The sequence below is a fragment of the Cyprinodon tularosa genome, unplaced genomic scaffold (genome assembly GCF_016077235.1).
Source record: "Cyprinodon tularosa strain WSP-4 unplaced genomic scaffold, ASM1607723v1 ctg331, whole genome shotgun sequence".
NCBI lineage: Eukaryota > Metazoa > Chordata > Actinopteri > Cyprinodontiformes > Cyprinodontidae > Cyprinodon > Cyprinodon tularosa.
The window spans coordinates 825,004-851,928 of record NW_024039043.1 but is presented as its reverse complement, the minus strand read 5'-3'; the positions used below and the strand labels follow the sequence as shown (position 1 = coordinate 851,928).

Sequence of the window (26,925 nt, the reverse complement as noted above, 5' to 3'; positions counted from 1 at the left end):
AACATTCCTACAAATAAAACTAAAAATGATGTGTGCTACACCACAGGAATCGATTAGTGATTTCTACTGGTACTACTCTGGGAAGGACGTTATTGATCCTCTGGGTCAACACAACTTCTCCAAGGCCATTGAAGTCACCAGACAGGTCTTCAACACACTCACCGAGTACATACAGGTCAGTCCATTTGTGTTTGTAATAAATTATTTTACCAGAATACAATTTAGGTTATTTCTTAGTTACCTTCAATAAAGTCTACGTAAATACTAAACCTAGATACTGTTATTAGAACACTTTTAAAAGATTGAATCCTATCACTTTGCAATATCATGAGCGGCTTTCAAGAGGTTTATATCATTTTGTTTTTAGCAGTGTCTCTTTACTTTGGATAGATCTTGATTTTTTTAGATTTGTAAATAATTTTTGTAGCAAATTTTGATATGAAGTGCTTGATAAATGTAGGTTGTAAATGCAAATACATTTAAACAGTCAACTATATTTGAGAAATAGACATTTAAGCATTAGTATTTCAGATTTTAGTCATTTAAAGTTCTTTCTACTTTCTGCAATGTTTGCACTGACTGTATGTATTTGTTGTTCATCTAGGGTCCATGTAGTGGGAATCAGCAGAGTCTTGCTCATAGTCGTCTTTGGGATGCTGTCGTTGGATTCCTCCATGTTATTGCTCACATGCAGATGAAGCTGTCTCAGGTATAGCACACACACTAGATACCATTCTACAGTCTTTAAAAAGATTACAAAGCTGTTGCATTATTTTAGCTTAATAGAGTTGTTTGCTGACAGTATTTTTAAACTAAACCCTTTATTGAATAGTGTTTAAACTTCTTTTTGTCTCAAGGTAAATTTTGTGTTGTTATTTTTTCTTGTTTTGTCATAACTGTTGTTTCTTTTTTCAGGATTCAAGGCAAATAAAACTTCTTAAAGAGCTCATGGACTTATTGAAGGACATGGTTGTGTTTCTGCTTTCCATGTTAGAAGGTAAATTATTTGCAAGGCAAATGGGTTATTTATAAAGAACTGATATAAAACGTATACTTTATTTTCAATCATTGCACTCAGCTACAGCTCCAACTTTACAATGAAACCAAATGCAATGTATGTTCTCACAATGTTATGACCAATGCTCCGATCCAATCTAACTCTTCACACTGTATGTTCAAAAACCACAAGTGGGACTCAGCGCCGAGAGATGGTACTGGTCAGACTCATCAATCTTGGACATGCTTGCTGTGTCATCAATGTGGCTTGTGGCAAACAGCAAGCATAATTCTTTATGGCTTTCTTCTGTTCACTCTTCTATAAAGGCCAGATTTGTGGACTGCATGACTAATAGCTGTCATATTGACATATTCTCCCACTTGATTTATGGACCTCTGTAGTTGCTTTTGAAGTCACCAGGGTCCTCTTAGTTCGTTAATTAAAGCTGACATTGGCTGACCTGTTCATTAAGATGGACAGTCATGTCTTGGCACATTTTGAGGTTTTAGCATTCTTTTCTTTATCAAATTTCATTTTTGTGTACCCTCTGTGTATACTAATAATTATTTAATGCATGTTTCAGATCCAAATTACTTTATTTTTTCTTATTTCCTTAAAAAAAGAAATCAAATGAATATTATGCTGTATGTATTAAACTTAAACTATAATCTGATAATTTATTACCATTTTCTTTGTTGCAGGCAATGTTATCAATGGGACAATTGGAAAGCAGATGGTGGATATGTTGGTGGAGTCGTCATGCAATGTGGAAATGATCCTCAAGTTTTTTGACATGTTCCTCAAACTAAAAGACCTGACCTCTTCAGAGGGCTTCAGAGAGTTTGACCCTGATTGTAAGGGCAACATAACCAGAAAGGACTTTCAGAAATCCATAGAAAACTGCAAGCGCTTCTCCCAAGCTGAAATTCACTTCCTGCTTTCGTGCATTGAAATGAATGATAGTGAGATCTTGGAATATGAAGCATTTGTGGATCGATTTCATGAGCCAGCAAAAGACATTGGTTTCAGCATCACTGTTCTCCTTACAAATTTGTCGGAGCACATGCCGAAGGATTCCAGGCTGAAGACATTCATGGAACTGGCTGAATGTGTGCTGGCTTACTTTCAGCCCAGCCTTGGGCGCATTGAGATTCTTGGCAGTGGGAAGCGGTTTGAACGAGTCTACTTTGAGATCAGCGAATATAGTCGCACACAGTGGGAGAAGCCACAGGTTAAGGAGTCCAAGAGGCAGTTCATTTTTGATGTGGTCAATAAGGGAGGAGAGAAGGAGAAAATGGAGATGTTTGTAAACTTCTGTGAGGATACCATTTTTGAGATGCAGCTTGCAGCCCAGATATCCGGATCAAACACAAGGGATAAGTTTACTGTGAAAAAAGAGAATGAAAAAAGTGAGCTCGATGAGGATGAAAGCCCAAATGACAAGGGTCTGACTTGTATCTCCTATTTGTGGCTGATGCTAACCTTTGTCCTGTCTTGGAAAAACCTGAGAACACTGATGAAGATGACTCTGAGGGATTTCTTAATAGCAGCATTTCGAGTCTTTTCATTCATTTGTATGGTTCATGTCCGCTGCATTTCTGTTGTCATCTGTCACATCATGTATTTGCTATACATCACATTTGTCAACAGTGGTCTTATAGAGGCAGCAAAAAGAATGAAGGTGTCGGACTTGTTTGGTGGTATCCTTGAACCAACTCTCGACAAGGTCATGGAGATGCCAAAGAGTATGGATCCAATTAGAAAGTACTCTGCTAGTTTCTCATCCCAGAAAGAATTAAGGGAGATTGGGCAGATGGCTTCAGTGACCTTTCCCAGAGAGGTGGACATACTTTCAGACATATTCGGTCTCAAACTGAAAAAAGAAGGAGGTCAATACAGAATTATAACGCAAGATCTCTCTGATAGTCTGGCTGATCTGTTCAATGCAACAATGGTTGATAAAGAAATTTCTGAGCAGCCCCAGACTTCGGTAAGTGTTTTTTTCTATTTATGTCTTTGGTTTAAAAGGTTCTATCAGGTTTTTTTGTTTGTTTGTGTTTTTTATGTATTTTTAGCCTAATCATTCTGGTGCTTTGAGATTTTGAAAATTAAGGTGACTGTTTTATTGTAGTTCATGGACCACTCGGGCAATGAAAAAAAAGAAGATGAGAAAATGGAGGAGTTACACGATCAAGAGTGAGTATCAATTCTCTTGCCTTAAAGGATGCAGTACCTTTTCAAAAATTGTTGTATGTTATGTATTTTTCAAATATTATGTCATAAAATATTATATTATGAATTATTTAATAGACTCTCTTAAGCTGGCAGCAGTCACAAGATTAAATTGTACAGAGGTTTAAAATACGGCTAGATTTTTGTATGTTATACACATTGTTATCCAACAATATGAGCAAAAACTAAGTATACAAAAAGTATATAACAGTCTAATTACTGTTAAAAAGAGTGCAGCACAATGCAGGGCTTCAATGAAATCGCAGTTTGAAAGGCTGGGTAAGGCCAGCATTTAGTTCAGTTGGGAGAATCAGTTGAGTTGACACAACAAGTATTATTCTTGCAACACAACAAAAAAAAAAAGAAAAAAGACCTTTATGGATAAGAGGCTGGGAGAAAACCACTGTTAAAGGAGAGTCATGAAAGGTTACATTTAGACTTTTCTAAGCCATGCAGGAATTTATTTCCTATTTTGGTGTCTTATGGTAGAATGGGATCCCCCCCCCCCCCCCCTTCCTATTTGTCCAAAATATTTATTAATGTTAAGTGTTTAATTATGCTATTTAATTATTTGAAACTTGAATAAGTATTAATATTTACTTTCTGAAAGTTATAATCTGTTTTAAAGATACCCATTGTTTTCTGTCGCTATAGAGGTTTATAGATAGATTTATAGATAGATTAAAGGTAAACTGTTTTAATTGGCACAGTAGAACTGGATTTTTGATAAACATGCAAAAACATCAGGGCTGTACATAGTTGCTGTTTATTCCATTGTATGTTTTTACCTTTTTAGTGCACTGATTCACAACCAACGCATGCTGTGCTCTAAGAGCAAGGACATGCATAGAGATGATAAAGGAAACATGGAGGAAAGTGTTGTGGTTAAATAAACTAAGATTAAATCAATAATATGCAAAACGCTTTGTGGAGTCAAACACTGAGCATCATCCTAAGCACAAGATCACTACCAGTGAAACTATGCTGTAGGAATGCATTTCTTTAGCATAGAAAAAACTTCTTCAAGGTTAATGGTGCTAGATGAGACTAAACATCTGACAATCCTGGTTACATACCTGTTTATACTAGCATACCCCAATCGAACTGTAGACTGGAACCCTATCAGGAATCAGTGGCAGAACCTTTCAAATGCTATTTACAGGTGCACACCATTCAGTCTTTCTGAGCTAAAGCTAAAAGTTTAAGACAAATGGGGAGAAATGTGTTTCCCTAAATGTGAATTTGGCAGAGATTTACCTAAAGATCATTGACACTGATTAATGTATAGTTCACAATAAAACACAGTAAAATTTACAGTTGTAATGTGACATATTTTTGTAACAGTGTAATGATTGTAAGTGAACTGCTGTAAGTATTCAGTGCTCAAACAGGTTAATATTAGTTTTATATGAGCTTGAAAATTATGAGATCATGCATAGAACATTGATTTGTCTGAACACACTCTATCTTATGATAAAAAAAGAAAATATGAGATTAAAAAGGTTTAATTCTTATTTTTTTAATTTCTTTTATGGAAATAAAGTACATAAAAAAATCTTGGACATGTCTTGTTTTTATGTTTGGAATGTTTTCAGAGGGAAGAAATCTGAAAAGGAAAGTTGGAATGTAAAAGAAGAGAAGAAACACAGTGCCAAAGGATGCTCTAATAGGTTAAAGGAAGCACAGGGCCAGCATTCTGCTCTCTGGGAGATGATAAGCGCAAATAACAAGAGTCTTCTGGTAATGTACAAGTACAGCAACACATGCTTACAAAGATAACTATGCACAGTCAACATCCAGCTCAGCAATAGCAAACATTTTTTGAGCTTGACTATATCTGTTTTCTTCTTCCTTTTCTCTCTAGAATTACTTTGCAAGAAATTTTTATAACATGCGTTTGTTGGCATTATTTGTTACTTTTTCAATCAACTTCATCCTTCTTTTCTACAAGGTGAGAGCAACCTTATGAGCCTACTTTTTCTCAGACTTGCAGCTGTGTAGGATTGTGAATGTGGAAAAGGTTGCCTCAATTAAATCGTTTCATACTCATGTTATTTTTATCAATTCCCTGTTGTCAACTATGCCACCAAAGATGCCAAGCAAAACCATTTCCTTTTCTTACTGGTTTCCAGGTAGTATCTTTGCCTGCACCCAAAGAAGAAAAAGTGGTTACATCTGTGAACGGAAAAGAACTGGACTCCACTATGAAAAATACAAGCAATAGCAATGTTCATTTTGTGCTCGAAGAAAGCAGTGGTTACATGGAGCTGTGCCTTCATTTCCTTTCTATTGCACACACAATCATCTCATTCTGCTGCATTATCGGTTACTACTGCCTCAAGGTATGCCTCTTCAATAATGTTTTTCTGCTCCCGTTGATTGAATTGTAGTTTTTAGAGGCAATTTCATTTTAATTTACACAAGTAGAATTTTTTTTAAACTAGACTTCTTCAAGATTCAAGCTTTCTGATGTTGTTGGAAAAGTAGTATAGTTTGCTATCAGTGCACAAATATAACTAATCAGGCTTAAGTGTATTTTACTGTTATCTGCTTCTGACTATTTCGTTTTAAAACCAATGACGGTAATGTTGGCTTAGTTAAAATAAAATGAATGCTTTGCAAAGCACTGTATTGCAAAAATACACTTTTTCACACAGTTTCACTTTAATGCCATCCTCCTTTTAAAGCAAAGGCTTAAATAGGATGTACTATTCATGAGGTCAGCTGCTCATTTAGAATGAAAGGTCTGGTTCACATTCTCATTTGTAATTCATCACAAAGTCTAAGTTACAAGCTTGAACTTATGACTGTGCAGAAAAAGCTTGTCAAACTAAATTTTTACATTAATATCCTTATGAACCCTGCTAAGTGCATTAGTAATCTAATTTAAAACTATTTAAATGTCTAAAGAATTATGAATTCCTTTCACTTGAACAAATTACATTCTTAAAATGTCCCCATACTATAATTCCTTCTCCATCAAAATGTGTGCTTTGCACAATGCAATCAGGCAAGTGGGGTTTTCATGGTGTTTTCCAAACCCAGAGTCATCTATTAGATTGCTAGAACACAAAGCATGACTTGTTTTTACTGTGCGGTGGCATCTTACTTTACAGAACGCCATCTGATGCTTTGAACTGTGATTGATGATGGAAGGCTTGAAGCCATAGGGATGTTTGTGCAGTGATCTCAAGTTGGGATCAATTTGAAAGTCACATGATTTCAATTATTTCTACAGAAAGTTTCACCCTCTGGGCCCTTGTGTATACAGATATTGCTTTATGTTTTTCCTATGCCTTTAACAAAGTGACTGAGTTTGCTTTTGCTCTCAGTTCGTATGACTTTGTATTCATGCTTCTTAGGGTTCATATAGAATCAGTGCATCAAACAGTAAATTTGATATACTGATTAACTTTATTTTTATTTGGAAGAATATTTCATGACTGGACATGCAGCTGTCCTGCTTTCTCTGTTTTTAACAAGCTTTTTCAACTGATGCCTAGGGGTGGATTTTATACACAGGTGGCCATGGAAGTGATTGAAACACCTGAGTTCAATGTTTTACATAAGTAGCTTAACATTCTTCTCACCATATTGTAGACATGATAGAGAAACCATTTTGGATTTGCAACCTGTAAATAAGCTACCAGAAAATACTAGGGGAAAAATTCCTCTCAGTGCTTTGCTATAGTGAAATTGTATTTGTAGAGCAGATAAAATTTTTTTTTACTCTTAGAATATAAAAAGAGGTTGGCCGCATTGGATTGAGGGCAAAAACTCATTACTTGGTGTCATACAATGGTCTAAGAGTTGAGGGTTTTATTCACTTAACTTTAAAATACATTTTCTTTTCTGTTACTGTTGATTATCCTATTTTTGCAGTATGTAACATAAATCACCATGGTAGATTTTTTAATTCATTTTAAAGTTAACGTATATTTTTTAGTCTTTCAGTATTTGCAGGGAATAATTTCTAAATGATTTTGCATTTGATTGAAAGGTGCCGTTGCTGATCTTCAAACGAGAGAAAGAGGTGGCACGAAGGCTCGAGTTTGACGGACTATGTGTGACACAGCAGCCTCACGAAGAAGACATCAAAGGGCAATGGGACCGTCTGGTCATCAACACACTGTATTATCTTTATTAAGGACAGATTAATAAATGATATCTAGCAAAATTGTCTATATCGAAATAAAGACATATTTCGCATTATTCGTAATTATGCAACATCTTTATGTTGTCTGTTAATCTACTTCTGTATCTTTTCAGATCGTTTCCGAGTAATTACTGGGATAAATTTGTGAAAAGAAAGGTAAAATCTTACAAATGGATTTGTTTGATACTGACAGTCAGATAGAACTTTTATTCCAAAAATGCTTACACACATGTAATTATATGCAGATTTCATGCAGTGACAGCACAGTAAGGAATCAACTGATCTGTGATAAAAGATTTAATGGCAGCTGTAATTATTCCACAGTCAAGTACATATAATTTTATCCTCTTCCAGACAGTTAAGCACACCTTCCATTTTAGATAACCATTTGTTTTATAGAGAATGATGAGCAATGGTTTTGAACTTTTCTGTAAAGGTATTTTTTGCTATTTTGTCTTGCAAACTGCCTTTAATGTTTTATATCAGTATTTTTTTTTAAATCCTCTGCAACTTATTATAGGGAGGCAGAAAGTAAAAACTGAACACCTTAAATTAATTAAGAAAGCAACATTTAGGAACAAGCTGAATAATCCCAAGTGTTTTCTACTGTATGTAATACTAAAGTAGCAGCCCATTTTTCTGCCCATTACCACCAAGCCCAGGGTCGATTTCTAAAGTTCTCTTTAAAAGGAGTGCCATTTAACGTTCAATAAAATAGCTGTGTGTAAAGGAAAAATAAACATGCCAAATTATTGTAGCTGCTGGATGCTTGGTAATCATCTTTTTTTCCCCAGCATTTTATTGTCCTTACACTTTCAACTTTTAAAAAGCCTCATAAAAAGATAGATCACAGATATAATAAGCCCTTATTGACAATACCTTAATATTTGGAAAAAGGTGTGTGAGGTCTGAATTCAAGCAATGTCTCAGAACAGCATTCAGAAAGGTAAAGGTTTTTCACAAACGAGTCTACCAACTGGAAAGGGATGAAAGGTCTGGGCCAGCAAGCTGGCCTCAAAACGTATCCCCCTTACACCAGCTTTTTCCAGAAGGATGGGCCAAAGATTTTTTCTAAGTCATTTTCTAATCATCAAAAAAAGTTTTGTGTGATTTAATGTCAGTTAGAGGAAGGTTGTTTCTTACCAAATAATGTATATATTATTTTAATACTTACTACTCTATATATTTATATAATATACATATATTGTGGAATATGGATTGCAAGCTATATACCTACTGGAAGCATTACCATTTTTTTCCTATGTTTGAAAGGCATGGCTATTCACATTCATTTGGCTACAAGTAGAGTACTTACTGTATTATCTCCAGTGGCGTGCACAGACTTTTTAAAGGGCAGGAACGGGGAAAGGGCACATAGAGCATGTCCTAACCACAGTAGACGGCATTTTAGCAGTTAAACATCAAAAATGAAAACGAGATGATTGTTATGATCATAAAATTAAAATGAGACAGTAAATAGAACATTTAAGTATGTACCAGTCCATATACTTTCAACTACAGATTTGTTTTTAAAAAGGTACTTTAATATTGGAAGACTAAAAACATCAAAACAATGTCCGTGATTATGGATTAAGATTCTTTTCTAAAACAGTTTAGCATCCTCCAAAGAAAATCTTCCTGCTGTCAAGTTAAACAATTATTGCTTAGACGGATGTTTTAAAATTTCTTGCCTGTATAAAATTAGACAAAAGGGAGCTGGCCGTTGAGGGACTCCAGAGGTCATTAAAAATGCTGGAGGCTGTAATCCTGTAAGGCGTAATCTGTCTTAACTAAAATACTTTTCAGTAAACAAACAGCCACATCAGATGGACTTGAGAGCATGAGTTGGCAAATGATAACCTCTAGAAGAAGTACTTTGACATTAATTTTCTATTAAGTTGTAATTAAAGCAATTTTCCATTTTGGTTCCAGCTTGAACACTTAATTCAAAGCAGATACTTATAATAATAATAATTAATACTTCCCATATTGGAGAACATAACAGTAAGCTAGCTTCAAACTGTGGGGGGCTCTGTCTTTTAAGTACAACATACAGTGAGTCACAGTAGAATGTTCTTAAGGAAACATTTAATGCTTAACCTTAAAAGCTTGGGTGGATTTTCCTGTATTAGGGATTTATCAATCATATGTAAAATAGAGGAGGAAATCAGTGGAAATATTTCCTTAAATAACTTGGCTGGAACTGGATCTATGTACAAGTTTTAGATCCAGGGCAGTGGATTTACATTACCATTGTCAACTGCATGGGGAAGGGAACCAGCATTGTATCCAACATGGTGAGGGCTGTCACCTTTCCATTCTCACATTGTGCCACTAGATAGAACTGTGGTGTTGTTAAACAACGGCACGTATGGAAAGAGCAGGGCTACGTCACAACTCTGGTTGTGATGTAAGTTACTTATGCAGCCTAGACAAAGGAAAGAAAAAATAATTTATTCCTAGAAGGACTGTTCATCATCCTCCCTTAACTGCCTCACAGACCCCAGTCACTGCCAACTCCCCAGCACAGGTGCTTTCTGTGTAGGTAGATCTGCAAGGAAGTACGGCTGATTCGGACTGTCATCCACATGTAGCTCTGGGGGCTTTTTCCAATATATTGTCTCCCTTAAGCCGACTCAGACATTGTGCATAATATCAGTAGTCCGTAATGTTACGTTTCACCTATGTGTTTATTGTGAAGTGCCAATAGTAAGACCTTCAAATGAAATGCTATAGGGTTGTTAGGGGTAAATGCAGATCTAAATTGAAGAATCTGATAAGGAATTGGATATTGTGTAACAATCATTCCAGCCACCAAATAAGGTAAAAATTCCCACTTTTGTATTCAGTGGCAGCAAAGGAATGCCATATGATGTTATGCAATAACTTGATATACTGAAACAGTAGCATCACAAACAAGTTTTACCTTCAGAAATCAAAAGCACTGTAAAAGGTATATCAATTTGATTCATTTTCCAGCTCAATGGGTGGAGAGTTGACATCTGGATAACAGAAAAACAGTCTTTAATATCTCTGAAACAAAAGTAGCTCACATCTTTTTTTTTTTATAATTTATTTGTTTTTTTCATTTTACAAATTACCAATTTAAATGCAAAAACTTGCACTAACGAAGTACTAACCGCTCTATTTGCTGAGTTTTCATGGGGGGGTATCAGTTTCAATGAGCTCAAGCTCCTATTTGCTGACAGTTTGTGGCGTAAAAACTGCTTCTGAAATGCTGAGTGGTGAACTTCCTGTGGGGCTCGGTCTGAAAGCACCTTAACACTGATGTTCCTTGAGCTTGAAGTTGACCTTTAATCACTTAAGAATTTATTCTCTGCTCTTTTGCTACCATTCCTCTTATCATTCTTATTAATTTTTCATCAATTTTCCTCCTTAAGCCACACTCACACTTGAATTTTTGAATTATGTTTGCAACCGTTTTCACAGGAACATGAAGTTATTTAGAGAGGGTCTTCAGAGATGGCTTTACCTTTAACATTCTTGTCTATGATTTTCTTTATAATCTTCTGAGAGCCCTATTTCCTTTGCTTCCACTGCTCCATGTTAATGGTGTTGAACACCATGTCACCAAACAGCACAGTGCTATCTGTAGCACTATATACAGCCCCACTGACTGATTACAAGATTATTGACACCTGTGATGCTAATTAGTGAACACACCTTGATTTAACAGGCCCCTTTTGTCAAGTAATTTTCAATATTTTCTAAGTATAAAATAATGTTTGCCCAGTTTCATTCTATTGAAATTGTGTTGAAAATCAGTGATTATCTTAAATGAAGTGTGCAAACAATTTCGTCCACATGCCCATCAGTCAAAATCTTGAAATTGTGGACAATATTTGTATTCAGTCCAACTCAATTGTGTCAAACCCTATGAAAATGAACTGATTTGAATAAACATGCAGGGCATATTTAGTAGCTTTTACTCTGTACAAATTTGTGAGAACTAAGCATCATGTTCCCTCTACTTTACAGTTTACACTCTACTTTGTTTAGATCTTCCTCATAAACTTTTAATGAAACACAGGATTTTGCAGTTGCAAAATGCAAAAAGGTTTAAGGTGTGCAAATACTATTGCAAGGTACTATACTGTAACAGCACAACCTCATTTGTTTCACTTTGTTGTTCCATCTGCATACGCCTCCAAACGGCTTTCAAAAACCTTTTTATGTTCACTTATCATTTTTCCCAAAGCTGCACCATCATCTTGTCGGCAGAACTAAGCTGCTATCTCATTATGATTCAGACAGTGCTGACAATGCGGCTAATTACCCTTTGCTGTCTCTTGTCATGCCTTATTCAAGCGGAGATATGTTAAAGATGCTATTGTTTCAACCTGTCTTTTCGTCCCTGTCAGGTGATGGATAAGTATGGAGACTTTTGCGGCTGTAAGAAGATCCATGAACTATTAGGTCTGGACCAAGCTGCTTTAGACTTCAGCACTGAGAGAAAAGAAAATAAGAGGCTCAGAAGAGACAGTGCCTGGAGTGCGCTGTAAGTAGAGAAAATATTGAAAATATCCAGGTCTTTGTTAATTAACCCTCTCAGAAAGATACAGATCAAACTGCAGTCATCTGGTCTAGCATTCATTTTCTACTTGACACTGAACAAAGAGCATTTTTTTTTTTTGCCAGTTATTGTTACCCAGTAAAGCATATTTACATTTGTCCTAAATAAAACCATATAGGCCATTTAGTCTGCTAGCTTGCAGTGATTGTTCGCAACATCTGTGCCTCAAGGCCTATTGATATAAAAACAATAACCCAAAAATTGAAATCAATATTGCCCTTTCTGTTGTACATTCCTCTGTAATACAAAATGGTCATTTGGTATTGTGTTGGAGTACTTTGTTGGTCTTTACACTTTCATTCATCTCCTTCGTGTGCTGTTTAGCACCATTATCTATTAGCATTTTTGACCAATTCATGTTTTTAGCACATACTTTTATTAACGGCTGTTTCCAATAAACTGTGAAGGTGTGTGTATCTCCATGCATTACCTAATGTGTGTCCTTACAAAGAAAGGTCCGAAAGCATTATCTTGCACTTGAGGAAGAACAGGACATTCTGAGAAGTCATCACAGAACAGACACTCTCTTTTAAAGAACACAATGTAGCTCAGGGATATGATTTTAGCCTTGGACATTTTGACCTAATTTTCCTGGTTCTTCATGTGTTTTTATGTATCTTTGTGGTGACACTGTTCCAGATTTAACTCCTTTGATGTAAAGTACCAGATCTGGAAGCTAGGAGTGGTGTTCACTGACAATGTAAGTTTGGTTATGTCCACAACTCATGGCTCATTGGATTTATTTTGCATGTTCGCTCTCTCAAAACAAAAATCAACATGCCACGTTATATTCTACATGCTACGTAATAATAAGTTATGACTGAACATTGTGTGCAAACAACGTAATATTTGATGATTAAATCAAGATTTTATCTAATGAAACCACACATGTCTCAAAGATGATGGCAATATCCTGTCAGTCTACTTGTCTGAAACACATTTATCAGGCTGTTCTTGTAATTTAATATATTTTGTTTTTCTCTTGACTTGTCTGTGTGTGTTTTAGTCCTTCTTATATTTGGCCTGGTACATGACCATGTCAGTTTTGGGTCATTATAACAACTTCTTCTTTGCTGCTCACCTTTTGGACATCGCCATGGGCTTTAAGACGCTTCGTACCATCCTTTCCTCTGTCACACACAATGGAAAACAGGTGCGTGTGTTTTAGGACTGTGCTAAAAGTTGTAAACAAAATATATAATTCTTCTTTAAAGCCTTGAACTGGAGAATTTTCCATATTAAATTATTTGCCTCTGTCTCTCTTCTTACAATAATTTTTGCCTTTTTAGCTGGTGCTGACCGTGGGACTTCTGGCTGTTGTGGTATATCTTTACACTGTCATAGCCTTTAATTTCTTCAGGAAGTTTTACAACCAGAGTCATGACAACGAAACTGACGATATGAAGTGCAACGACATGCTTACTGTAAGTTAAAAACTAAATCCCACCTTTTCTTATCTGTTTACTTCCATTTGCTGATGCAAATTATAAGACTTCAGTGTTTTGGTTTTTTTTTTTTTTTTTTTCATTTTTCTTCTCAAAATAAAAAAGAAAAGTATTGCAAAATAACAATTTCTAATTGCAAGGCTCTACACAATCCTTGGAAGGCTGCTGATTCTACAGTTATCCATCTGAGTGCTGGGGACCTTTTACAAAGTGACATACATTAAGGTCATTGCTAAAGTTGAGAGGAAGGAAAAAGATGTGATTGAAGAAGAGCAAGTGCCAGAGCCTTGAGAGGCTTTGTTAAGCGCAGCTGTTTCAACAGTTTCTTGTAGGTAAAATAGTTTAAAGCATGGACTTCAGCTGGAGTTACAGCTTTAAGAGCCATAAAGGTACATATCCACAACACGAGGCACAAATGTAGCCTTCCTTGCGCTTCTCCTGTGATATCAGACATGTTTTACCAGGGTTGCAAAGTCAAAGAAGCAGACTTTTGCTAAGTAGTCCAAAGACATATTTTAATATAATTTGAGAAAAAAAAAGAAGGCCCATAGCTTTAAGAAAGAGTTGAGACACAAAGCCCAAGTGCCTCAGGTCCCCTTTGACATTTCCATTGACTGAGCTACTTCATCAGCCAGTGTAGGTTTACCATGTTTGATCAAATTCAATCAGTGCAGACATCTACCAGTACATTTTGTGAGCACTTCATACTTTTCTCTGCTGACAGGGCTTTTAGAAATGCTAATTTCATGTTACAGCAGAACTTGGCAACTGCCTACGCAACCTAAAATCAAACCCCTTCATTAATGACCATAGCATCACTCTGAGCTTGATTGGCCAGAAAACTCTCCGGACCTGAAACCCATAGAGAACAAATTACATATTGTCGAGATGAGGGTGAGTGATACCTGACTCAGCAAAGCTAATAATCTGAAGGCCACTTCTAAAATAACCAGGCTTCCTTAACACCTTTGCAGAGTCAAAGGCTGACCACTTCACTGCCATCTTGAATTGATGCAGAGAGAACAGAAGGAGACAAGTATTTATTGTATATATCTCATATCACCCAGACAAAGTTCCCTATTAAAGTATGTATTTTAGTGGGCTAATATAGAGAAATATATTTTTTTAAGAAACTGCGTTGTGCTTTATCTTTAAATGTAAGCGGCAATCATCAATATTAATGAAATACAACACTTATTAAATAAAATCAATATAATAAAAAATATATATTATGTATTATCAAAACCTTTTTTCACTAAGTCCCCTCTATTGATTTTTAGACATAGATCAAAAAAGCAAAGGCAGAATCTCCATTTCTAAAGTAAAAACAACCCTTTTGTGGTCATCCCTCAAAAATATGATAGACACATGAAAAAGGCACCCCCAAAGGTCTTAGAGTGCCTCTTTGTTTGCTGGTTTATGACGTTAAAACCCAAAGGCCTGATCTATTCTAATATGGACAACACTGTCAGTCACAAATGCCGGCGGATTGCATTTGAATGAACCCTGCTATTATGGGAGGAATGGGATATTACACTGAATCATCAGCACACATCCCCTCTGTCGCTGTTTATTTTGATTAAATAACAGTCACTCGAAATCATTTTATATCTATAGTAGAGAAGTACCACAGCATTTTGAAGCCTGTGGACTAGGAAGACAAGTACAATAAAGTGTTTTTGTTTTACTTTAATGCCAGTTCTTTGTGATGAATAGAAAAGTTGGCACTTAAACACAAATCAGACATGGCTGGACAATGTGAAAGGTTGATTCTTCCCATCACACTGTGTGAGATGAAGAATATTGATTGCAAAAAGACCTTTGCACCATGTTCACACTTTGAATTTGTACAAGAATCCTGTTAGCTCTAAAAATGTTCTTATGAGGCGGCCAGCATGGAGGCAGGCATGAAAGTGCCTTAAACATATAATTGTCTGTACCAGCATGTATTTTCACCCGGCAGTGTTACCTTTGCTGAAAATAATCGTTCCTTATTTCACACCATTTTAAAAACAGTCACAGAAAAAAATGACAATGAAAAACACCTTAGGTGGTAATACTTTTCCTTAAATAATATGCAAAATATACCACAACCAATAATGTTTTTTTTTCTTAGTGCTACATGTTCCACATGTATGTGGGAGTGAGAGCAGGTGGTGGGATTGGTGACGAGATCGAGGATCCTGCTGGAGACGAGTTTGAAGTGGAACGCATCATCTTTGATATTACGTTCTTCTTTTTCGTCATCGTCATCCTACTCGCCATCATCCAGGGTGAGTGCAAGGGTGGAATATTTTTTGAACATGTATGCAAACAAGCCTCACACATGCATAAGCAAGTATGCTGCAGTTTTTTTGGCTGCAGCATGCATCGAACTCACAAATACAGATGTCGTTCAACAGTTTCTGAGTGAATCGGGTCATGAATATTTCATGTGTTAGAGGAAATTTAGCCGCGTATCTCTTCATCCCTCAGTGCCAGATGCTTTTCACATGAAATGACAGAGATTTCAATGAACAGTTACAAAATGTAGTCCCTCTCTTAGGCTTAATAATTGATGCCTTTGGAGAGCTTCGAGACCAGCAGGAGCAGGTGAAGGAGGACATGGAGGTAAGGGCTGACAAAAATATCTTCTCCACATACATATTTGACCTAAGATAGAATTTCAATATCTTGAAAAAAAACTCAAGGAATCTGATAAGGGTTATGTATTATTAAAAGATACAATTCTGTAACCACAACATGATGTCAACATTTGGAAGATCCAGTTTATAACGTTGTTTTTAACATCAGCCTTTATTTGCTGAGCTCCTGTGTGCAAAAAATTACCTCAAATAAAATGTTTGTTGAAGAATATTCTAATACATATTAACATGATTCCTTTGCAGAAAACATGTTTTGGTGTAACTATAGCAAATAGATTAGAGTATGTAATTTTTAAAATATCTAATCCATTTAGCGAGCCATTTCTGCATGGTGAATGAAAGCCCATACTTTCTTCCATTGTTTCTTCCAGATTCAATGTTTAAATCCTGACCCTTGCAGACATACTTGGCTCATACTGAGTGTGCACTTTTCTATTTATACATAAAAATAAATTTTAGTATAGAATAAGGAACTTTGGCATACAAATGTATAGAAACAATGCATGGAATGTTGTTATTGTTTGTATAGCAAATCAAACAGTAGTATTGGCATCAAAGATAATCTGTGCCTTGTTTTGATTCTTCTCATTATTTGATCATTTATCAGTTGTATATTTTTTTTTCTAACAGTGTGAAAAGTGTTATCTTTTGAATATTTTATTACAACAAGAACAACAAAGGTGGATGTAGCAAAATACCCAAAGAATCCTTTAGCTCTTAGAGGTTCTCTCTACGAAATTTTACAGCTTGCAGTTGTTAAAACCACATTTACATGCATAGAGTATTTTAATGGAGTCCTTAGACTACATGGTCTCAAGAGACAGCTATCCTCAGCCACACACAGCGAAGAAGATGAGCATAGTTGAAAGAAAGAGGCAGGCTGACTCTGGGTAACAGCAGCAGTTTGTAGTGAGAACAGTCCAACAAAAACAATTACAAGCAAGTCACTGAATACAGCTTTGATTACTAGACTAAGGAAACAAGTTGCAGACATCCTTTGACAAACAAAGTGTTATGTCACTAAATGTGGAGCAGTTCTGCCCACTGGTATTTGGTTGTCTTGTAGTGAGAGCTAGACAGCAGTATTTGCATCACAGCATCTGCAGAAGAATAAAGAAGACTAAGAAATGGTTCAGCACACCTAAAAAAAAAATATATATATATATATATATATGTGTGTGTGTGTGTGTGTGTTTCAGAAGAATTTAAGCATGACCCAAAAACTTTATGCTTAGTGGTTGCTCTAAAATGTTAAAATGTACAAAAATATGTTAGGTATGGTTTGGTTTAGTTTTGTCCTTGCTTTTAAGGCAGAACCTATTAATTTGTGTTATGTACCTGTATTTCTCATACAGTCTCTTTTACAGTTACATTGGTTTTATACATTTTCCCAGTTGTTACATTTGAGTGCTCAATCATGATGAACTGAGTGCTCCACTTTCAACCTCTAATAATTTGTTGTTGTTAATATGAGTGTCCTAACACACATATTGCATTACAGTAAGCAGCAAAACAAACATTTTACCATGTTGCTTTCATAGAACACATCTGCAATAACTGTGCAGAAACATAAATTTTTTCATTAATTTTATTAGCAAAAATCTTCTATGGGAAGGGGTAAATTAAAAAATATCACTATTAACACCATTTCTAGCAAACTATCTCCAATATTTTTGTTACGGAGCATGGATGTCTTATTCTCATTGTTTAGATTTTAAAATTTGTTTTTAGTGTTCATTATTCTTTACATGTTGAATGAGTCATGAGTTCTTATTTCTTTCTCTCTGCAGACCAAATGTTTCATTTGTGGAATAGGAAGTGAGTACTTTGACAAGATCCCTCACGGCTTTGAGACTCACACTCTGCAGGAGCACAACTTGGCAAACTATCTGTGAGTTGTTTTATGCTTGTTACCACTAAGTGTGGGCATGTATTCGTCGAAATCTAAAAAATGTATTAATCAATTGCTGAGCATTACAATTTCTACTTAAAAAGTGATGCATATATTTATGTTGATTCACACAAAGAATATGAAAACATTTCTTACCATTTAGTTTAAAAGAAAAATGTCCATTCATCCATCTATCTAGCACCACTTAATGCATCAGGGTTACTTTAGGGCTAGTGTCGATCTCTAGCAGTCTACAGACAGTCCAGAGTTAAATTACTTCGTTTTGAACCATACTAAAAAACAACAAACAATAAAAAATGTCTTATACCTGGTTAAGAAGAATCGTTAGGAATATATAGAGTAATGTAACTAGGAAGAAAAATCATGTAGATGGCACTTGTACTGGTTGCTGCACAATTATACAATTTTTGCTGCCTGTTACACAGTGCATTTTCTGTTACATTTATAGTGCACTGTTTGTATGAACAGGTCAGACATGAAGCTGAATAAATAGAAAACCAGATTTTGCTGCTTTTTGATTTGTAACAGAACTGATTTAGTGCATTTTATATTTAAGAGCAACAGCTCAGAATGCATTATGTTAACAATTAAAGAACAAGCCATTCATTTAATGAGATCAATACTGACAAGTTGCTCTTTTTTAGTAATATAGTTTAATATATGAATTACTATATCTAGATAAATTACAGAAAGACTGACTTTTTCAAGCCTTTTCAAGCAACTGTGATTTTTTTTGCTACTAAGGGTGCTATACCTTTAACTTCCCAGTTTAGTGGAACTGAAAGCCACTGATAAAACTGAACCATTGCAAAATTAAACAGTCTCTCTCGCAGACCACTTACTTGTAAAGCTAGGGCAACATTAACCACTGTAGATTAAATCCTGCATCAGAGAACCAAAGACATCGGATCAGATAACTGTCATTTTTGTTTCATTGCCAAACAACTTTGAGCTTAGTTAGGTCTTCAGTTTAAGGTGAGATCAGACTGCTATAAAGTGATGACCTGGGTCGCATGACTTATTCATTAACCCTCTTAAGTCACATAGGCAAGTTTTTGAGAAGAGCAGGTGATGATGAACACTGGCTGTAGAATGACCTATAAAATCATTTATTGTACCTCATCTTAAGGTATTGCTGGGGTCAACAATTACATATTGCTATAAGATTTGAATATTAGAAATTATGATGTACAGTATAAACCCCCCACACCCAGGAAGAAGAAAGTAAGACATACAATATTAAGTAGAAAGCAAAATCTTTAAAGCAGCATAAAACAAACTGCAATACATAGTGTTGGCTTCCCTACAGCTGCTTCATTTTAGTTGCAGCAACGATTGCAAAGCTATTCTCTAATAATTTTGTTCTGAATTTAGGTTTGTTCCTGTTAAAACTGATGCATTTTTGTGCATGCAGAGCAGATCTTTAAAGAAGACGCAAAGTGATAGACATTTGCAATTCAGCAGGCAGTGTGTAGAAACCTTTTTTTGCATGTGTGCCTTCATATGCTGATCACATTTTAATAACCATGCCCTGCAAATGTAATAATTTACCACGTTCAGTGCTTTTCCAAAGCTGAAACTCATCTGCTGCCTTAGTTTTTGCCTCTTTTTTAGCAACTCTAAGAGTCTGATGCAAACTCTCATAATAAAATTTCTGCAACCATTGTGTCCATAAAATTAACATTGAAAGTAGTTAACTAAAGTTAACAATGGAAAGAGGTTCTGTAAATATGTAAACATATTTGGGTCATCAAAATTATGAATAGAAGAATAAGATTGATAAAGAAATGACATCCCTCTTATTCATGCACACACACAAAAAAATACACATGCAATTTATCACTAACTATTTGGAATCTTTGAGAATTAGGCCACTAAAACAATACATTAGACCAATGGGAAATATTTTTGCTCAATAAAAAGTATGTTTCACACCTGCATTAAGATTGAAGTTTTCTAAATCCATACAGAATTTGAACAAATGTGTTCATCATAATATATTGAATATGTTTATAAAGGTGCAAGAAAAAAAATCAAAATGCAGTTGCCATAATCTGTTAGCAAATAGAAAATAAATGGAATCTCTTGGTCATAAATGTTGAAACATTAAAACAAAAACAATGGAATGGCTTGAACCCTCTGTAGGGTTAGAGTATAGTTTGATAATACATTGCATGCAGTACGTTGTGTGGTATTACATGAGCTACAGGTGCATCTCAAATTCCTAAACCCCTTTGTCTAAAAGGTTTAAACAAGGCAAAAAGAATAAAAAGATCTACATGTTATGTACATGTTAGCTCTTTGGGTGCATTTGATATACATTCAGTCCGCTAAAAAAAAAAAAAAAAAAAAAAAAAAAAAGTAATTAGGAGTAAATTTAGGGACACTGATCCAAATGTTTGAAAATTGCTTTGATACTGGAAGTGGAAATGGCTGACAGCATTTCTCTTTAATCCCTATTTAATTTTCTGGAGTAAATTCTTTACTAATTGCCAATACCAAGAGCTTAACTGAGCCTAATTATGTTGGATCCTGCAGAGTGCTGTTGCAGCCTTTAAATGCATAATTTTCCCTTTTTTTATGATTCTAATACATCGTAATGATTCCTAGTACATATTAGCCCACCTAAAAAGAAATACAAAGACTTTTAATCTCCAGCTCAATCAGTTGTTTTAAGTATTGACTACTGAAGCCTAGTTCAATCTGAAAAACTCACACGAAGAGAAAAGAGAATTAGGAGGAATGTATTGATACAATTACATTGTCTTTGGCGCTCAGACCTTGGCAGGAAACGTAGAGCTTAATTTTGATAGATATGCATGAACAGGAGTAAAGAGCAGGGCTGTGTCCCGACCAGGCCTGAAACTGGTGGTGGAGAGGAGATAGATGAAGTTGGTCAATCTGTAGACTGCTGGTTAGAGAGACGGTATGATGAGCTTTATGGGGATATCCAGTGGATTGCGTGAGCTGATACTAGAGCTTCACTCAGGGACCTGGAGTCACAGGTTGAGAGAACCTGTCCATGATGAGGAATGATGAAGCGAGGTTGGAGGGCAAAAACTCCCTGTTTGGAAGAAACCTCTGGCAGAACCAGGCTCAACATGGCGGTCTTCTGCCAGATCGGTTGAGATGTGACAGGGAACGCAGTGAGAGTCCGGGAGGAATGACACTCTGATGAAGCTTTAACCACAATGGTGGAGGAGGGGCTGGAGGTGGGTTGAAATGGTGTCATCTGAATGAAGTCACAGAGTGTATCCACCGCCTACGCACAGGAGCACACAAGTGGATCGGAGGCCTTTTAAGATGAACTTTGGTTGCCGATTGGCTTTCGTGTAGGTGTGGTTCAAAGTTGATTGGCTGGGTCGCAGGTGGGTGTAGGAAAGCAATGAGTTTCTTCAGTTGAACTTCCGCCTAGGCTCCCTTTCACGGAACTCCCAGACTTCCCCCCCTCCAGACACCTCCTCTATCTCCTGGGGGAAGCCAAAGACGCTCCCAGGCTGGTTGACAGACATAGCCTCTCCAGCTTGTCCTGGTTCGCCCCCTGGAACAGCTTCCTGAGGGAGGGGCCCAGGGGCCCTCCAAAACGGTTTCCAAGCCACCCTAGCTGACTCGTCTCGATGTGGAGGAGAGACCGCTCTACTCTGAGCCTCTCCTGGATGACCAAGCTCCTCACCCTATCCCTTAGGGAGCCACGCCACTGAGAAAGCTCATTTCAGCCGCTTGTATCTGAAATCTCATTCTTTCAGTCATGATCAACATTTTATTACCATCGGTGAGGGTAGGAATATAGCATGGCCTTTTTTGCACAACAATCTCTTTAACACAAGACCTATCTAGTGTCGACATTATCTGTTTATCAATCTCCTGCTCCATTCTCCCCACACTAAGGAAAAGGACCCCAAGATAACCCTCCTACAATATGAAGGGGCTGCTTTGCACCAGTGGCGGCTGGTGGAGTTTTCTCCAGGGGGGGCTATAAATTCGAAATAGACATACTGTATACCAAAAACCAATCAAATGTACACAAAATTTTGACACAAGTAGTTATCAATGTTGGGTCAGATCCTGACATTTGACAAAGGAGGCAGGGAAAGTAGAATACAGGGCTAGCCTCGCTCTATGCAGTTAGCCAAGTCTTGTAGCTAAAACAGGTCCTGGAAAAGAACGTTTCTTGCACCATTTCTCTCTCTCTCTCCAATGCGTGGCTTGCTCCCTCGACTCAACCTGTCAATCACCCGGAAAGCCCCAGAGCTGCGCCCCGAGCTCTCCTATACCTTTGTATTGTAGAGGAGCTACTGCAAATGTACAATTTTTAACGAGAGTCAATGGGTAAAGATTTTTGTAACCTAGGGTGGAAATACGTCACCAATCTAACCAAAAAAATGGAATTACTAGTTATTAAAGATTAAATATTTATCTTACACATCTAAAAAATATGTGTAAATATATTTCGTAATATTTTAAATGTTAATTTATAATTAAATAAAAAAAATATATGTATGTTTTTTTTTTTATGTCTTAATCAGGGTCATTGGGTGGGTGGGGCGCGGCCCTAGCTCCCTCTATTGGCCAGCCGCCACTGCTTTGCACACAAACTGGCCCAGTGTATGCCGTAGGTCATGGTTAAATAGAGCCAGCAGAACAATATCATTTGCGAAAGGCGGGGACAAAATCTGCTGGTCCTCCAACCAGACCCCTCCATCCATTGGCTGTATCTAGAACTTCTTTCCATTAGGGTACTGAACAGGACAGTGCAGCAGCCCTGCCAAAGTCAAACGTGGTTCAACTTAATGCCAGCAATGCACACCAAACTCCTGCCCTGCTTGTACAGAGACTGGATAGCACCTAATAAAGGGCCTCTGACTATAACTTCTGGAGTGCATGCATTCCTTCTCATGTTCACAAAACACAAGTGGACCAACTGGGCAAATTCCTATGAAACATTGAGCACACTGCAGATGGTGTTTTTCCAGAATTACTTTGAGGCTGACCAAAACTCTCTCCATGCTCTCGCCAAGCTCCCCCAAGGTAGGAGCAACTCAGGAGTCATACAGGCCAACCAGGCTTGATAGGACTGTTTCTTCAGCTTGACACCATTTAAACTACCCTTTGAAAACTGATCCGTGCCTAGTTCGGACCAAGCTCTGATCATTTCACCATACCTAGCTCGGTTCCTTACGACCTTTTACACATCACGATAGCACAGTTCCCCAACTCCTAGTGAAAATCTGTGGTACTACTTCTCTCTAAGGTGAATCAAGCAAATCAATATGGCAGCGCCCAAAACATTCAGGAAGTTTGGTCATAATTGTGATATTTCATTGTTTGCAGAAAATGAATGCACAGAATTTACTTGAAAGAGTTGGCTTATGAGAAGTGGATATGGCAAACGATTGTCTAATCAGAGCTTACAGATGCAGGAAACAATGACAGCCATTGAGGTTTATCACACTGATAAGTAGAATCCTCACTGGAAATTGTGTGGCATGGTTGGGAAGCTAGTGTGTCTATAAATGTCTGAAATGGTTTTGGAGATGATGTAATTGTAAGGAGATGATGTGGTCTTCTCATGAGCGCTTTGTTATCTGAGAACCACGCCTGATCTGAACCACGTTCTCCTGATCACGCTCCAGCAAATGTTATTGTGGTTTCCCACATGAGAGCTGAAATCCCCCTAAAAAGTGATGAAATCCCTGATGCACGCTATTCAGCAACCTCGTCAGGGACCACAGGGCTAAACTCTGACACAAAACGGCTGAGCTGGGGGAAGAAGGGCAGCCACTACCAAAGGCACTAATCTAATATGAACCCTTTCATATGTTTTCTCTCATTTTATTTCTGCTTTAATGCATGCCAAGTATATACATACATAATAATTGTATAGTAGCACAACAAAACCAATTTCTATATAAATATTTTTCTTTTAATGTCAATTTTTTGAATGCTGTAACAGTTGCCTGATCATCTTTCCCCTTCAGATTTTTCCTGATGTATCTTATTAACAAGGATGAAACTGAACACACTGGACAGGTATGGTAATTATTTCCTCTCTTATAGCACAAGGTACAACCAAAGATGGAATTAGGTGGGCACTTTAAAGGCCCCCTGACAATTTAACTGTCATTGAAAGATCACGTCTCCTTTAATTTATTCATCCTCAACACTCCGCCCCCATGTCTCGGTGACCTATTAATTCCTGCATTTGCAACGATAATGACAATCTGTAATGTAACCTTTTCGGGTTAGAATGAATTTGCATTCATGCAATCCCTGTAAAGCCATACTGTATTACCCTAGGTATGCACAGTTAATGATACAAATCCCCTCCATGCTAATCAGGTTGGTTCCCTATTACAACTTTTATTTCTTTTAAATTATGTTTTGGTTTTGCATTAACTTTTTTTTTCTATAAAGACGCAATTTATAATTTAAGCCTGATATTATTTCAACTACAATTTTCATTTTATTGGAAAAAAAAAAAAAAACCTTTTGCAAAGAGCAACATGCATAATTTCTCTTTCACTTCTATCTTACAGAGCTGTATATTTGCTTTTATTTTTCTCTATCATTGGTTTTGTTTTTTTTCTCTGAAAATACTCTACATCAGAGAATAAGTTTTTAGTGTTTGCAGGTAAATGGTATTAAATCAATGATCACTTCTTTCACACATTATAATTTAGAATTTGGCACAGAATGCTTCCAATATAACGCTGTGCCATCGATCAAAGAAAGGAATTTTTTAATCTTTGTGAACCAGTTTAACATTTCAGTGATATTTCTAAAGTGGATTAAGTTCTGATGCTTATTCCTGGATAAATCTTTTATGCTCTATCAGATATTTTAAATCTCTTTCTATCAAATGGAGAGCTCTTGAAAGATATATTTAAAGGGGAATGCAAAATTGTTTATCCTAACTTTAATTTTCATTTGTGCTACAGCCTTTTGCTCAAACCAAATCCTCAAGATCCGATAGATAGAATAAAAAAAAATTGTAAAAAGGTTTGCATAGTTCTTGAACATTAATGACACTAGGACACATTTAAACCCACTACTCGCACATGATAAATGAAAGGGCTTTTAAAATATTGATGTACAATCAAATGGAATATCAGTTAATCTCTTTCTCTTTTATTTGGCTTCGACACAGAGCAAAAAGAGGCACAGCTTATTTTTCATTGCTTAAAATGTAGCAGAATTGTTTGCTAGAGTTACATTGAACCTGATGCATGAGGAAATGAAGTGTGGGAACAACACATAAAAGGTGCTCTAAAAGATTTCAGCAAAATGTACTCACAAACAGCAGCTGCAATCACCTCAGTGGTCTTTCTGCTGACTTGCTGCTCAAGCTGTTTGTAATAGCCATGACAGGAACTGTGTTGTTCTGTATTATCTTCCATAAGCCTAGGGTTGTTCTTCACTTAAACCCCCTGTTGCAGTTGTTAATTAAGTTTGAGGCAAAAAGTGCTTTTAACAGACACTGTTTCAGGAGGATGAAGAGAAATCCACTACGTTTTGATAGATTTTTATGGCTCAAAATATAAAATGTCCCCTTTTAGAAGTTTCTTTCCTGTGCCAAACATGCAAAAAAGGAAAACTATACTTACACTCACCATGCACACTCCTAAACAGTTTACTTTTGTAACTACCGTGTATTGTCAAAAGATGTATAAATTAGATGTAGCGTTTTGATAAATGAAGGCTATGTTGACTTTTCAGGAATCCTATGTGTGGAAAATGTACCAGGAGCGTTGCTGGGAATTCTTTCCTGTGGGAGACTGTTTCCGTAAGCAGTATGAGGATCAACTCGGCTGACAGAACATCCAAGAGGTCAAAACCCTCCCAAGATAGTGTTATTGCTCGGGAGCCACATTGCTTGTTGCCTTTTGACTCTCTAAATTACCTAAAATTTGAGTGTTTATGTTAATCCTATATTAGCTTTTGGAATGATTTATTTTTCCCCAAACAACAGTACTCTGATGTGACACTGAATAAACGAGTTGGAATCAAAAGAATGACAACTGCTTGTTTATGTTCTGATCTAAAAAATGTTTTGGAGGGTCTTGTGGGTTGGAACCTTTTCATTTCAGATCTTTACATCTGCAAATATACTTAGGTTGGCAGTACAGGACTGTTAAATACATCGCTATTTCGCACAATAAAAGCTGATCTGATTCATAGCCAGAGTAATTATTTTTGGCCTACAGGAACTCATCTTTTTTTGTATCACCTCTGTTTGGCAACCAATTTCACTACAGGATATCTAGTTACACCATTCCCCTTCTTGCATTAACTGTTTTTACCCTGCTTTGCTGCTAATCCATCCTGTCTCTTGGGGATCCTGTTCCTCCTGTGATCAATTTAAATCCTTCCTTACTTCCTTTTCCCCAGATCTCAACTCATCCTTCAATTACCTCTTTTCCCATCTCATTACCAACTACATTGTAGGTTGCTGTCAGATGTCTCAGTGCTCAGGTCAAAGTCCTGTCATAGAAATAGATCATCAGGAGTACGATTAATAAAACAGTTCACTTATGAACAAAAAGCAGTGATTTAAATATAGAAATAGCGCAACAGGTTTTGTTAAGTAGCTGCAGCAGAACAAGTTCAACAGCAGGATGATGGCCATGAGAGGGCCACCTTGAGGGATTGTACTCATTGTCCAAGTGTCAAACACTGTACCTACAAAAGCAATAAATATCAGCGTACCTAATGATTTGAGCCGATGATTGACCCGAAATGGGCTGTGCAAAAGAAACATTTTCTATTGTCAGGTAAATAGTTTCCCTATTAGAAGAATTCCTTGCAACTTGTGACTGCAATAATTAAACCCAGTTGAGATTTGTCTTTAAATCTAAAAGCTATAGCAGTAATATCAAATGCTGATGATCAGTGAAAAATGAAAGATCTGCAATGCTCATGAACCTTTTAAGATTTAAAGTGGTTA

General features: G+C 36.6%; 1 protein-coding gene across 1 annotated transcript in view; it reads left to right on the top strand.

Moving 5' to 3' along the window:
- ryr2b (ryanodine receptor 2b (cardiac)) overlaps positions 1-25,938 on the top strand; it is a 113,395-nt gene extending 87,457 nt beyond the window's left edge. The window contains exons 86-104 of the mRNA XM_038293906.1: positions 47-175; positions 605-709; positions 916-997; positions 1,699-2,987; positions 3,129-3,193; positions 4,825-4,969; positions 5,094-5,180; positions 5,362-5,571; positions 7,230-7,360; positions 7,499-7,541; positions 11,768-11,904; positions 12,619-12,679; positions 12,986-13,132; positions 13,269-13,403; positions 15,541-15,697; positions 15,970-16,034; positions 17,860-17,960; positions 23,960-24,011; positions 25,698-25,938. Of these exons, the coding sequence (XP_038149834.1) occupies positions 47-175; positions 605-709; positions 916-997; positions 1,699-2,987; positions 3,129-3,193; positions 4,825-4,969; positions 5,094-5,180; positions 5,362-5,571; positions 7,230-7,360; positions 7,499-7,541; positions 11,768-11,904; positions 12,619-12,679; positions 12,986-13,132; positions 13,269-13,403; positions 15,541-15,697; positions 15,970-16,034; positions 17,860-17,960; positions 23,960-24,011; positions 25,698-25,793 (3,237 nt within the window). The 3' untranslated portion in view covers positions 25,794-25,938. The remainder of the gene's footprint in view (positions 1-46; positions 176-604; positions 710-915; positions 998-1,698; positions 2,988-3,128; positions 3,194-4,824; positions 4,970-5,093; positions 5,181-5,361; positions 5,572-7,229; positions 7,361-7,498; positions 7,542-11,767; positions 11,905-12,618; positions 12,680-12,985; positions 13,133-13,268; positions 13,404-15,540; positions 15,698-15,969; positions 16,035-17,859; positions 17,961-23,959; positions 24,012-25,697) is intronic.
- The last annotated feature ends 987 nt before the right edge of the window (positions 25,939-26,925 follow it).